Source organism: Cricetulus griseus, chromosome 6 (assembly GCF_003668045.3).
Source record: "Cricetulus griseus strain 17A/GY chromosome 6, alternate assembly CriGri-PICRH-1.0, whole genome shotgun sequence".
Classification (NCBI taxonomy): Eukaryota; Metazoa; Chordata; class Mammalia; order Rodentia; family Cricetidae; genus Cricetulus; species Cricetulus griseus.
The window spans coordinates 52,148,405-52,163,158 of NC_048599.1; the positions used below are offsets into that span (position 1 = coordinate 52,148,405).

At 39.6% G+C, this 14,754-nt stretch overlaps 1 protein-coding gene across 1 annotated transcript in view; it reads left to right on the forward strand.

Moving 5' to 3' along the window:
* Atp8b4 (ATPase phospholipid transporting 8B4 (putative)) overlaps positions 1 to 14,754 on the forward strand; it is a 164,246-nt gene that overhangs the window by 98,226 nt on the left and 51,266 nt on the right. Inside the window, exons 15-16 of the mRNA XM_035447044.1 lie at positions 4,830 to 5,018; positions 13,265 to 13,380. Of these exons, the coding sequence (XP_035302935.1) occupies positions 4,830 to 5,018; positions 13,265 to 13,380 (305 nt within the window). The remainder of the gene's footprint in view (positions 1 to 4,829; positions 5,019 to 13,264; positions 13,381 to 14,754) is intronic.

The following is a 14,754-nucleotide window of genomic DNA, read 5'->3' on the forward strand; positions in this document are numbered from 1 at the left end:
TGGACTTTGGGAACCCTCTCCACATGGAGGGACACTCTCTCAACCTATACACACTGGGGAGGGTCTAGGCCCTGCTCCAAATGATAAGACAGACTTTGAAGATCCCCATGGAAGGCCTTGCCCTCCCTGGGAGCAGAAAGGGATTGGGATGGGGGTGAGGGGACAGGGGAGGAGAGGAGGGAGAGGAAACTGGTATTAACATGTAAAAGAAGCTTGTTTCTAATAAAAACAAAAGTAAAAAAAAATAAAATGCAAGGATTTCTGAACTAAAGAAAGAATATTCCAGACAACGTTTTCTTGTCACCAGCTTTTTTTATTTGTTTATATCCCGAATGCCTCTCATAAACAAGGAAATAGTTTTTAACTTTTTATTAGTTTTGTTTAAGTGTGTAGGTGTCTTACCGGCATGTGTGTCTGTATAGCACTTGTGCGCAGTGCCCATGGAGGCCAGAAGAGGGCGTCTGATCACGTAGGACTGGAGTTACAGATCTGATCACGTAGGACTGGAGTTACAGACAGGTGTGAGCTGCTATGTGGGTGCTGGGAATTGAACCTGGGTTGTCTGAAAGAGCAGCCAGCATTCTTAACTGCTGAGTCACCATTCAAGTCCCCATAAATACTTTAAAGAAAAAGATACAGTACCAATGGAAAGCTAAAGATACAAATATATCCCTCAACCGGGATGAAATGCTTCTTATGATTGAGCACCACATTTGGCCATGAAACTGCTAGTACCCAGAACAAATAGGGAGATACAGTTGAGTCACCACACATGGAGTAAGATGACCATATAATGGGGATAAATCACATCAAAACACTGCAGTCATGCTGATCAAGGCCTCTTATATGCTACATGATTGTTTGGAGCTCAGGGTTCATAAAATGCAACAAACCAGCTGGCTTCCTTTCATTTTGATGCTGGGAGGCAATCGATGATGCCAGAGAATCAACTTCTTCCTTCCAAGTTTAACAGTCTCACCTTTGCGGTTTGTTTCTTTTTGTTATCAAGTATTAAGTTAAAATTACTACCCAAGGAAGTAATAAGTGCTGGATTAACCCATTCTTTAAATTTTAATTGCTTTGAAGATTCACATAATTATATTTATGGCTTTAATTGATCTTTATAATATTAACACCACAAGAAATTATTATATTCCCTTCTGGGAATTGCCTTAAGGAAGTCTCTTTTATTTCTGCCTTTTGAGTTTATTTCATTTCCCAAACCCTATTTCATTTTAATAGCAATCTGTTTTCCATTAATGTTATGATACTCTTTAGATCTCATTGAGGATATTAATTATACTTAATTTGAAATTTGCTTTTGTTTCGTCCAGTATGCTATATTTTATTGAGTGTGTTCTCTCTGTCTTTCTCTGTCTTTGTCTCTCTCTTGGTTTCTGTCTCTTTCCCTCCCTCTCTTCCCCTCCTTCCCTCCTTGTGCATCTAACTTTCATGTTGTTCTCAAATGTTTGGTGATTTCTGGTTGTCTGTTCCTCTTTGTGTGAGAGAATCCTTGCTTGGTGACTGCTTTTTATTACAGTATTCTGTAGTTCAAGATTGTACGGATGAAGCAGATTGTGTAAACTGGCCTTCTGGATGTGGGGTCCTCTGTTCTGGGAGTCATGCCACCTATGTTGCTGTCTTGCTTTTCCAGGGCTGGCACAAGGATTCTGCTAGGGATCTTATTAGAGATAGAAATGTATATAGGTTCCCTTTCTCATTTCCCCTCCTAGTCTATGGTAGTCTGACACTACTGCACTCACTCACCTCTGGCCTTGGGTCCCAGACTCAGATCTTGACCCTTTTTTGAGGTGGCCTGAACACAGGGTAGAAAAATAATTTTAAGGATGCATCCTGGGGAGAAGTATTGCTTCAGCCTGTCATACAGGGCAAACTGGCTGGAGAGGGAGCACAGTGGCCCAGTGGTGCTGATTGAAGTTCTTTAAGTAGTTTTACTAATGAGGCCTCCAAGATTCTGTTCCCATTTGTTGACTGAGTTTGGAGACTATTGGTGCTTTTTCTTACCTCTACCTCCATTTTCTTCTGCAAACGTTTTGATCTATGATTATTTTCCCTCTATCTTCATTTCTTTATTGATCAATTTGACATTTTATCTTTCTGATAGTTCTCATATTTGTAGATTCATTTTCAATTCTAGCATTATTAAAAATTTACATTGTGCTACAGTTCAAAGCGTTGAAGTGCCCAGATCTTCAAAGTACATGCACGAATGCACATGAATAAACATTGAAGTTTGATGTGATCTGACAGTTTCAAATATCCGTAGAATCACTGCCTGGATCAAGGCTTAAATCTCTTCCATCAATGCATCGAGGTTTCTCCTGGCCTTTCCATTCAGTTTCTATAAACTCCAGCCACCCAAGCTCTGTTGTGACTTCTATCACTAAAGATGAGTTTGCCATTCTTGTCCTCCATATAAGCAGAACTGTACAGTATACACTGAGTGTCATGTTCTGTCATCAGTTACTAATTCCTTTTTTTTTTATTAAAGTAGCACTCCCCTGTGTGAACATTCCACAACCTTTTCCAGTACTCTTTTAATATATGGTTAGATTATTCCAGCGTTTGTGAGTAAAGTTGCCACAGAGACTTTTTTTTTATGTCTTTTAAAATTATTTGTTTAAAAAAATGGAAGGAGATTGTATGAACTTTGTGTGTCTCTGTGTATGTTGGTAGCCTGCAAAGTTTCAGAAAATCATGTTAGATTTAATAGCTTGTAATTATAAAAGGACAAAATAAAATCTAATTGAGTATTATTTGTACAGAAAAATTTGGAGGGAGGATGTCTAAATACTTAGGAATGGAAATTTCCAGCTCATCATATATGGATATGTTTAAACTTCTAAGAAACTGTTCAACTGTTTTTTTAAAATATTAATGTATCCTTTTATATCTCCACTGTGCATGAATGAGAGTGCTAGCAGTCTGCACTCCCCACTCAACCTTCCCTGTGATTACTCTTACATTTTAGCTCTTGTTATGGCTGGTTAATGTCTCATGCCACTTAGAAGGATTTCTGAAGAGACAAGAGTTAGAAACATGAATGATTACAATGGTTTCTACCTCTTGTCTCAAGACACTGATTACCACTGATCCAGTAATGACTTCAGGAAATGTGAACTATTCTGTATAAATGTCACTGATAGAGAAGAAGAGAGTTCAAGTCTAACATTGTTTTAATACTTCAAATTCAGCTTGTGGTAGAGGACATGGCCAAAAGTGTGTTGCATTTGTTTCCTGGGGAAGATACTTGGAGAGGCTGTGGTTTTTGATCTCTACCAGTTTCAGAACAAGAGAGTGGGAAATCCAAGTAGGAAAATGGTTTTTGCTTTTTCAAGATAAGGTTTCTTTGTTATTTTGTCTTTGCCCTACCTTTATTTTCTAGACTCTTCTTTTTTTGTCTTTTCATAGTTTTAGTCCTTTTAAATCTTGCTACTTTGGAAATAATGTACCTTTATTATTTAGTGGTTAATATTGGGATTTTAATGTAACAAACTCACGAAAGCATGAGGCATCTTCTGAGTAAAATAAAGATCCTTCAGTGGTTATCAACCCTGTCCTGGCACATGGGATATTCCTATCATAGTCTACATTCCTTTAAAAACTCACTGGTGCTGTTTTTACAACTATAGTAAATACTTGTGTGGTTCATTCATATAGTTATCTATTTTATATTCTGTAACATTTGTTTCTTCTTTAATCTATAAGTGATATTTTTCTATCTATGTTTTTTTTTTACATATTTCTACCTACTAGTGGTAAATTTATGGCTTACCTATTGCTGGTAAACTATGAGAGATTCTGAAGTAACTATTTTATGGTTCCTTTTTCTCCTTTGATTTTTTGAAACAGAGTCTTGCTATGTATCCCTGTAAATGTTGGTATTTACTGTGTAGCTCAGGCTGTCCTCAAACTCATGGAAATCTTCCTGCCTTAGCCTCTTTGCTGATTCACTGTTGGACTTGCTCATAACTGTATATTCAAGAATATATGCAGAGAAGTAGGGTTTTATTTTTCACAAGGAATCATAGTATGCCTACTAATAGAAAACCCAATTATTAACAATTTATCCTGAGCACTATAAACAGTAAATATGGATCTACCTGTACTTGCATCTTCTAATTCATTTTTTCAAACATGATGTATTTTTTTGTAAATGACATTTTAAGGTATTTTTAGTCTTTCTGCATGTTTCATTCTTTCTCTTTCCTCTTAGTTCCACCCCCAGCAATACGCTATTGAGCAACAAGTCTTTAACATCTCGATTTGATCCTTTATGCTTTGGTGGATTTTATATATTTGCTCTCATAAAATGGCCTTAGCAAAGGAAAGGCCAGAATATCTGTTTCCTCACTTCTTGTTTGATTTCTTTAATGACCATATCATCTCTTTCAGCCATAGGTCCTATCAGTATAAAAATGAAAATAATTATTTAAATAATCATTTCTTCCAAAGGCATACTTTGAGGATCACATGAGTTAATATATTACAATGTTTTAGTTAGAACCTCTAATCACTGAAAGTGAGAGCTATGATCAATGACCAAGAGACTTTTATCACAGTGGAGAGACAGACTTACAATCAGACACTTTGCTGCAGGATAGGAAGGGCTGCATGGTAGTATGAATGGAGACTTGGGGTATCCCAGGACTTTGTATGGTTGATGAGTGGACATTATCTAAAGATAGGGAAGTATTTAGAGTTGATGCCAGAATTGGGTATTAAAGAATGCATTGGGATTAGCATTGCAATTATGAACCTAAGTCATTGGCTTCAACATTGAATATGCTTCTCTCTTTTCATTTTAGGACAACTGGTTTACCAGGTTCAGTCACCTGATGAAGGAGCTCTAGTTACTGCTGCTAGAAATTTTGGGTTCATTTTTAAGTCTCGGACTCCAGAGACAATAACAGTCGAAGAACTGGGAACACCTGTTACTTATCAGTTACTTGCCTTTTTGGATTTCAGCAACATCAGGAAAAGGATGTCTGTCATAGGTATGTTTGTTACCTGAGATTATCATTGATCTTTTGATGTTTCTGTAATTGTGTTGGTGCTTTTCAAGGCTAACAACTCTCAGCTATAAGCTACATTTTTGTGACTTTATGAACTCTGGCGGTCTTCAACCTAACCTCAGAAGTGTAATAATTTGTGAATAAATCTCAACAAGAGCTTATTCCATGCCCAACATTATTCTGAATTCTCTACCCGAAGTAACTGCTTTGTCACAACAACCCTAATAAAGTACATGTTATTATTTTTATGCCCATTGTGTAGATAGTCAAATTGAGACACAGAAAAGTTGAGCAACATTCCTGTCTGAGTCCACAAAGCTTAATGCTGCCACAACTGCTGTGGGTACATATGTAGTGGAGTCAAATCTAGAAGTCTTATTGGAGAGCTGCTCAGCTCTGGTTCAGGAGAATTTCCGAGTGGTGTAACTTGTTCTGGTTGTTGTGGACCTCACTGGCCATTCTCATACCACTTATCATTTCTGTTCAGCATATGGCTGTTCTCACAGCATTCATTATTTCTATTACTCCATTGCTGGAGATGATGACTGGAGATGATGGCCTTTAGTACCACATCACGTGAATCCAAGCTTTTCTAGCACAGTGCTAAACCTCAGCACCATGCCAGTGTCCTTAGACTAGTGTGTATTCCTTTCCCAGGCCTCTTACATCTCCAAGCAGGCTTTTTGAATAAATCTTTAAAAATTATTCTTTTTCCTTAGTTCTTTGAGAATTTCATATAATGTGCTTTGATCACCTTTCCTCTCCCTCCTCTCAGATCAATGTCCCCCTTCCCTACCCACCCAACTCCTTCCTCTTTTTTCTATTTAACCTATCAAGTTCAATTTGTGCTGCCCAGATATTCTTGAATGTGTGGCCTTCCACTGGAGTGTGGGCACTTTCCAGGGTCTACACTCTTAAAACTGATTCTTCCTCTCCCAGAAGAACTATTTCAAGTAGTTCCTTGGCTAGGAGACTTAGTGTCCACTCCTTCCCCATTCCATGTTGGGATTTGTCTGCCTTGTGCTTGCATAGGTCTTCTGCATGCTGTCACAACTGCCATCAGTTCATATATGCTGCTGCGCAGTATGTTCAGAAGATATTATTTATTTTTTTAGTCATCCTCTCTTTGAGTCAGACTCTTTCTGCTCCCTCTTCCATAGTGATGCCTGAGCCTTGGGACAAGGAATATGATATAGAGTCCCATTTAGGGCTGAACATCCTAAAGTCTCTCATTCTCTGTATACTGACCAGTTATGGTTCTCTATGCTACTCATCATCTATTGAAGACAGAAGCTTCTCTGGTGAGGGTTATTGCAACAGTATATTATCCTCACACAGGACACAAGAAACTAAACTAAAAGATTTTAAGTCATTTGTTTGAGAGTGTCACATAGCACAACTTGTTTTTCAAATTAAGTTTTATTTAAATTAAAAACAGTTTTATTTTACATACCAATCCCAGTTCCCTCTCCCTCCTGCCCTCCCATTCCCCCCACCATTTCCCTATCTCACCCCCTATCCACTCCTCAGGGAGGGTGAGACCTCCCATGGGGGGATCATCAAAGTCTGTCACATCATTTGGGGCAGGACCTAGGCCCTCCCCCCGTGTATCTAGGCTGAGAAAGTATCCCCCCATAGGGAATGGGCTCCCAAAACCCATTCATGCACTAGGGATAAATACTGGTTCCATTGCCAGAGGCCCCATAGATTGCCCAGGTTCCCCAATTGGCACCCACATTCAGGTGGCCTGGTTCGGTCTTACGTTGGTTCTCCAGATGTAGACTGGGATCTGTAAGCTCCCACTTGCTCAGGTCAGCTGTTTCTGTGGGTTTCCCCAGCATGGTCTTGACCTCTTTGCTCATCACTCCTCCTCTCTACAAACGAATTCCAGGAGTTCATCTCAGTGCTTAGCTGTGGGTCTCTGCTTCTGCTTCCATCAGCTACTGTACGGAGGCTCTAGGATGGCATTTAAGATAGTCATCAATCTCGTTATAGGGGAAAGGCATTTAAGGTAGCCTCTCCACTATTGCTTAGATTCTTAGTTGGGGTCATCCTTGTGGATCCCTGGAGATTCACCTAGTACCGGATTTCTCATTAAGCCCATAACGGCTTCCTCTAGTAAGATATCTTTTTCCTTGCTCTCCTTCTCTGTTCTTCCCCCAACTAGACTTTCCTGATCCCTCATGTTCTCCTCCCCCCTCCACTTCTCTCCTCCACCTTCTCCTTCCTCCCCCCTCCTCCCCCTGCTTCCAATTTACTCAGGAGATTTTGTCCTTTCCCCCTTCTCCAGGGGTGTGTGTCTCTCTTAGGGTCCTTCTTGTTTCCTAGCCTCTCTGGAGGTGTGGATTGTAGGCTGTTAATCCTTTGCTCTATGTCTAATATCCATATATGAATGAGTACATACCATGTTTTTCTTTCTGTGTCTGCGTTACTTCACTCAAGATGGTTTCTTCTAGTTCCATCCATTTGCCTGCAAATTTCAAGATGTCATTGTTTTTTACTGATGAGCAGTACTCCATTGTGTAAATTGTCACATTTCTTTATCCATTCTTCAGTTGAGGGACATCTAGGCTGCTTCCAGGTTCTGGCTATTACAAATAATGCCACTATGAACATGGTTGAACAGATGTCCTTGTGGTATGAATGCGCATCCTTTGTGAGCTTCCAGAGGCATCACCATCCCTGACTTCAAGCTCTACTATAGAGCTATAGTAATTAAAATAACTTGGTATTGACACAAAGCAGACAGGTGGGCCAATGGCATCGTATTGAAGACACTGATATTAATCCATACACCTATGAATACCTGATTTTTCACAAAGAAGCTAAAATTATACAATGGGAGAAAAAGCATCTTCAACAAATGGTGCTGGCATAACTGGATGCTGACATGTATAAGATTGCACATAGATCCATATCTATCACCATGTACAAAACTTAAGTTCAAATGGATCAAAGACCTCAACATAAATCCAGTCACAATGAACCTCTTAGAAGAGAAAGTGGGAAGTACCCTTGAACGTATTGGCACAGGAGACTACTTTTTTTTAACATAACACCACTAGCACAGATCCTGAGATAGACAATTAGTAAATGGGATCTTTTGAAACTGAGAAGCTTCTGTAAGGTAAAGAACACAGTCAACAAGACATAATAATGGCAGTGTACAGAATGGGAAAAGATCTTCACCAACCCCACATCTGACAGAGGGCTGATCTTCAAATTCTACAAAGAACCCAAGAAACTAGGCATCAAACCACCAAATAATCCAATTAAAAAGTAGGGTACAGATTTAAATAAAGAATTCTCAAAGAGGAATCTCAAATGGCCGAAAGGCTCTTAAGAAATTGCTCAACATCCTTAGCTATCAGGGAAATGCAAATCAAAACAACCCTGAGATACCATCTTGCACCTGTCAGAATGGCTAAAATAAAAAACACAATGACAATTTATGCTGGAGAGGATGTGGAGAAAGAGGAACACTCCTCCACCGCTTATGGGAATGCAAACTTGTACAGCCACTTTGGAAATCAATATGGTGGTTTCTCAGGAAAATGGGAATCAGTCTACCTCAAGATCCAGCAATTCCATTCTTAAGCATATACACAACTTGTTACACAGCCAGTCAGATTCAGAGAAAATAATCAAATCTGGGATTGTCTTTCCTAAAGTTTGGCCATGGGACATAGCTCGATGGTAAAGTGCTTATTGGGGACACAGAGCCCCTGTGTTCAACCCCTGAAAAACAAAAAGACTGCTCCTCAGATAAAGGCTATTCCTCTTGACTGCTTGATAGTTCACTTGTTTTTGATACTTCCATATTTTTTAACTACTAGGATAATGGTTCCCAGCATTTAGCTTCCATTAGAGTAAGTTGAAAAGCTATTAAAGCACAGATCACTTGGCTTTGGCCACTGGTGTGGGACTTTGTTCATTGAAGGCGGAGTCTCCAGGTTTGCACCTCTGATGAGTTCCTAGGTGATGCTGATGGTACACCGCGGGGGACTGCAGATGGAGAAACAAGGCCCTAGACTATCATCCCCACATTGTTAGCCATTATTTTTCATGGGAATATTTGAGATATTTCTCAAGCCTGTCTCCTGCTTTGTTACTCTCTAAATTCAGAGTTTCTCTAGAATCCTGTCAACATATTCCTCAATTTTCCTTCCCAAATGCATCCTAGATTTATTAGTAAAACTAGTGTCTACTAACCCACATTTTCCCCTTAAAGTTCTATTGTCTTTTCCTTTCAGTTACCAGTATCATTGCTTCATTTAGGGGTCTTGTCATTGCTTACTTGAATTATTGCAGTGTCTTCAAAACTGTCCCCATTAAAATAATTACCTCTATGCTGGCAATATGCTACTCTTTCTAAACCATAGACTGATTATATCATCACTAAAAAATGTTGGGTTCCCAGTATTCACAGGGCAATGCTTCTAGTGTGACTTGCAACTTACTTTTCTCTAATTTCTAAACTGTGTACTCAAGTGTCATCACACCTCAGTATTCCTGAGATGTATTGTCTACTTTTATACTCTGTGTACATGTTTTTGATGCATATATAGAACAACCCTTTCTCCTAATTCCTTTTTGCTGCAAACTCCTTCTCATGTGATAATATCCAATTTAAATGTCATTTGTTCTTCTTATTTTCCAAGTAACTGTTACCTAGAATGTTTTGTTTAATACAGCAGTGAGATTCTGTCTCTTGGGACTCATGGTTATAGCAGCAGCATATAGGCTGGGTGCTACCTGAGGTCAGGTAGCCTTATCTTCATAATGGCCAGGTCCAACCACCAGACTGGTACATAATCTCTACAAATATTCATTGAATGAAATTCTGTCTAATACTTTGTGACTTCAGAACATCTTGCCATTGTAGTAAATGAATTCCTACTATGGAAAATGTGTATATCCACAATGGTAGGGTTTGGGGTCTTCACTGGAGTATAGTATGGAGAGATTGTTCTGAGGCTACTCATTTTAATTTTTTAAAATGATAATAGGCCACAGGCAGTTTCCACTCACTAAGAAACACATAGGCTATTCTAGGTGTTGGCTTAGCACTGCATCAGCAGGAGCTATCCTCTATTTACAACCCCAGGGGAGATGTCAGTGGTCCTCAGTAGGCTCAGCATGGATTTCATTTTGCTCTGAGGGTGTTGACAAAAACCTAAGATTGTTATATGGGGAGAAGTTTGGCTTTTGCTCAGTATCGGTCACCATTACAGGCTGTAGGGAATTCTCAGCCTAACCGCAGACATCAGATGTCTGCCTTAATGGATCCCACATGGGGAAGGGCAATGCTCAGCGTAGAGTGAGGCTGGCAGGCTTCATTCTGGCTGCTTGGTTTTCACTGGGGGGGGGATTCAAGAGGGATTGTCCTAGAACAGAAACCTCTATTTGATTCTAGGCAGGAAGCAAAGCCAGCCTCCTGATTGTCATGTGGCTTGTTCTATGGGGACAAAACCCTAGTGAGGGCTCACACACTGCTGTGGTCTCTCCCTCAGTGTCCCATGCCATTTCTTCCCTTTCTTCCTCTTTTGCTTCCTTCTTCATTTTCTGCCTTATTGTTTGTTTTGGGGTCTGTCATTCATCAACTTATTAATGTATAGTTTCAATACCAGCATGTTTAGCTTTCAATTGGGGACAAGAGCTCCTATTAAAGTCAGTGCTATTTAAATAAAAATTGTTTTCTATAGTATTTTGTCAAAGGCTATAAAATGTACTGATTAACAAATATGAATCTCATGATACTGTTATGGAAGAACCCATTTCACCAATTCAGTACATTAAGTTGTAGAGATAAGAACAAACAAACAAGCAAACAAATAACAACAAAATGATTGAATAGAGGCATGTGGCAGATAACCATTAAAGGATAAATTACATTGACTCTCAAAATCTGATGTGAGTTGAAGAATTCTCAGGTGTAAACGTTGAATGAGTCTAATAAACAGCTAGGTGTGCTGCTCACCATAATTCCAGCACGTAGGAAGTCTAAGGGCAGCCTGGGATATACAGTGAGACCTTGTCTCCACCCTCCTCAAATCACCAAACTGTTATAAACAGATTGTAACTACTAAAGAAAAGCAAGTGCTTTATTATCCATGATAAGCACATGGTATTCTAGATTTCTCCTGGCTTGAGAAGATACATAACCCTATGGGACTCTCTCAGCCCAGGGTCTTGCCATGGCTTTCTGTTTTAAGACCCTTGGCTAGCTTTCCTAGCTGCATGACATGGTACAATTTTTCTTATGCCTTGGCTTGAATTGCCTACATTGGGGAAAAAAGTGCTCAGACACCTACCCCTCTCTAGACTGTTTCCCACCGTTACCTTATTCCCATTAAATGAATAGTAAAGTATATTTATGTTCTCCTGTTATGAGGCATTCTATTTTTAGAGAACACTTCAAGTGGAAAGCATGAAATGATCTTTATGATTTAATTGATAAAGCTTTTGAAGATGTGTGCTCAGACTACGGAGTCAAGTTGTGACCCAGGTAGTTGTCTCACATTGTTGGATCTCCTAGGAAGAAATATATAACCTCATGGTCCATCCGTCTGTCCATCTGTCCATCCATCCATCCATCCATCCATCCATCCATCCATCCATCCAGTCATTCAGATTAATTGCCTGAATCTAGAGAACAAGGGAAAACAACCCTACAAATAATGACTTCCAGTGGAAGAAGGGCGGAAGCTTTGTTTCAGTTCTGTGAAGTATGTTTGCAGTTATGATTGACCCAAGAACAAACCTCTGAAATGAATGAGCTTTCCCATGCACCAAAGGGCAGAAAAGAGCAGCAGAGCAAGGACCAATGACTGATGTGCACCCAACACCCTGAGGAACTAGGAGTTATTAGAACAGGTAGGGAGTTAGGCAGACAGGCAGGGAAGGGCCGTGACTAAGTTCTAAAGATAGCAGCTTTTCCCTTACTCTTCTGACCTGAGACAAAAGGCTGGGAGTTTAAAACAAAGGCCCGGTGGGCTTTCTGTTTCACCAATATGGTTCCCTTTCTGTTGGATCACAAAGGAGGGATTAGATCAGGTTCACCAAGTCCGGGTCCCCATGTTTGCCCAGACTGGCTAGCCATAAAGTAGGGGAGGAAGAACTCCCAAAGATACTTAATACCCCTGGCCCTAGAAAAGAGAATGAATTTTGGGTTCTGGAGTCTGCTTTCAAGGTTTTCCATTTGTGTGCTTTGTGCTCTCTCTCTCTCTCTCTCTCCCTCTCTCTCTCTCTCACTGTATGTATGTGTGTGCATATGTGCATATGTATGTGTGTGCATATGTGCATATGTATGTGTGTGTATGTTTGTGCATGTGTGTGTATGTATGTGTGCATGTGTATATGTATGTATGTGTGTGTATGTATGTGTGCATGTGTGTATGTATGCATGTGTGTACATATGTATATGTGTGTGTATGTATTTATATATGTGTATGGGCATGTGTGTATATGTGTGTATGTGTGTATATGTATGCATGTATGTATGTGTGTATTATGCATGTGTGAATGTGTGTATGTGTGTGCATATGTGTGTGTATGTGTGTATGTATGCATGTGTGTATGTATGTGTGTGTGCATGTGTGTATGTATGTGTGTGTGCATGTGTGTATGTATGTATGTGTGTGTGTGTGTGTATTCTTGCCTCTAATAAGTGTGTGTATTCTTGCCTCTTTCTTCACTGCTTGATTTTGTCAGCTCTCTGTGCGATTTTTGCTGCCTTTTACTTCTTGAAATGGCAGAGGAAATGCACAGTATCAAGACCCCTAGATGGCAACAACTGGAGTGGCTAGAATTCCATGTGGAAATGTGTTGGTATGATGCTGATGTTTATTTGAATAGAAGATCTTGAATTCTACACCAAGAGCTTTCAAGTAAAGCTCTTAATTCTCTTTAATACACATGTCTTGATTTAAGGCTTTTAGCTGTTTTGCAATAGAGAGCTTGGTAGGTCATGTATAAGAGTATAAAAATTCTTGCTTCTGAATTTGGGCATCAAAAACTTCCAGTAGAAGGAATATTTTTAAATTAATTGAACAGGAATAAAGCCCACTAACTTAGGTAGTGATTGTCTAGCCAATGGCCCTGAATACTTTCTTTGTTCTTGGCTGAAACCTTATGCCCATTTCCAGATGGGCTAGCTGGGAGAGTCTAGTTTTCACAGATTTCAGTGATATAACCTGCTTTTCCAAACTCTTTTTTTTTTTTTTCAGTTCGAAACCCAGAAGGACAGATAAAACTTTATTCCAAAGGAGCAGACACTATTTTGTTTGAGAAACTCCATCCTTCCAACAAAGACCTGCTGTCTTTGACATCAGACCATCTCAATGTAAGTGCCCCATGGTAAAGTCAGCAAGGAGCCCTTTGCCATCCCCTATGATACTTGTTAATGAATATCAGCAAATGAGCTGACTTCTAAAATAGAAAGCAGCTGGGAGCCATGCCACAGAGGGCAGTGCCAGGGAGCATCTGGGAACTGTCTGCCTCTCAGAGTTTTCAGCACAGGTGGATTAGCACAGGATGGCTGCGAGAGCCAGGGTCAGTCAGGGCCACCACTTTCTGGCTGTGTTTAGATGGTAAGAGAAAGTCTCTAGAGACAATCAGCTTTGCCCTGTGAGGCTTCTTTCACTCCTGCTACAAAGTGTGAGGCCCTTATGTGTTCTGGGTGTCAACCCACACACCCTAGGACTAGTGTGTTATTTCTTTCAGAAATTTTCTGAAGGGCATAGAGGTGATCTTTGTACTTTCATTCCCCTCTCAAGGGTAAGGTCTATGAAATTATAGGGGCGCAGTGGACATAAACCTGTTGTCCACCTGTCACGCTAAAATTTTATTTGAGTTTCTGGTTGAGTCCTGTGAACTTTGCAGGAAATAGTTTAAAATTCTCATTGTATTAGTTTTTCTTTCTCCACTGAAGATGTGTGTTCCTTTTTCAGGTGATCTTTTTATTTTAAAACATCCCCTCAATTCTTCTAAAAGCAAATAAAATGTAAATATTCTGACTGACTTTAAGTTTAAAGTGATTGTTTAGTAATAATTGTTACAAACATAGCTGTTTTTTCCTTTTTAATAGAGCATTCTTGATTTCCTTTTAATGTTTTCCAGAGACTGACATGGTCTTTTAGTTTTCTTAATTAAAGCAATATTGGAGCAATAACTATATGATTTTTGTCATTACCCAAACACTAAGGCTCTAGACATTTTCCTTTCATATTAAAGTTTAATTTGGTCTTTTCATTTTCCTTAGCAGTCGAATTGTTTTTAGGATAGATCAATTGGACCTGCCCTTCCCTTCACTCACGTTCAGCATTTCTGTTTCTACATTGTATGCTTGTAAATTTGTACTTAATCATTGATTTTTGGATAGTTTAACGATAGGAAAAGGCCTTGCTCAAATGACCATTTCGGATTAAATGTGTGTTTCATAACTAATTAGATGACTTAAGGCATCTGTCCCCTTTTCTAGTGTCCTCTTAGAGTTGATTCACTGTTGTGTGGAACAGAGAGGGAGGCATTGGTAATGCCCAGTGGGGTTGCCAGTTAAAGGCAAAGACGCGTCTGTGTGAATTGAGAAGACAAAGGATGGTTTTAAGGCTGTAACTAGATTTTCAGATCAGAAGGGGATGTGGTGATGTTCTTGGGAGATAGGGCTTGTAAATGTGCATGAAATGTCCCAGATACTACCAACTGCCTGGGTGATGAA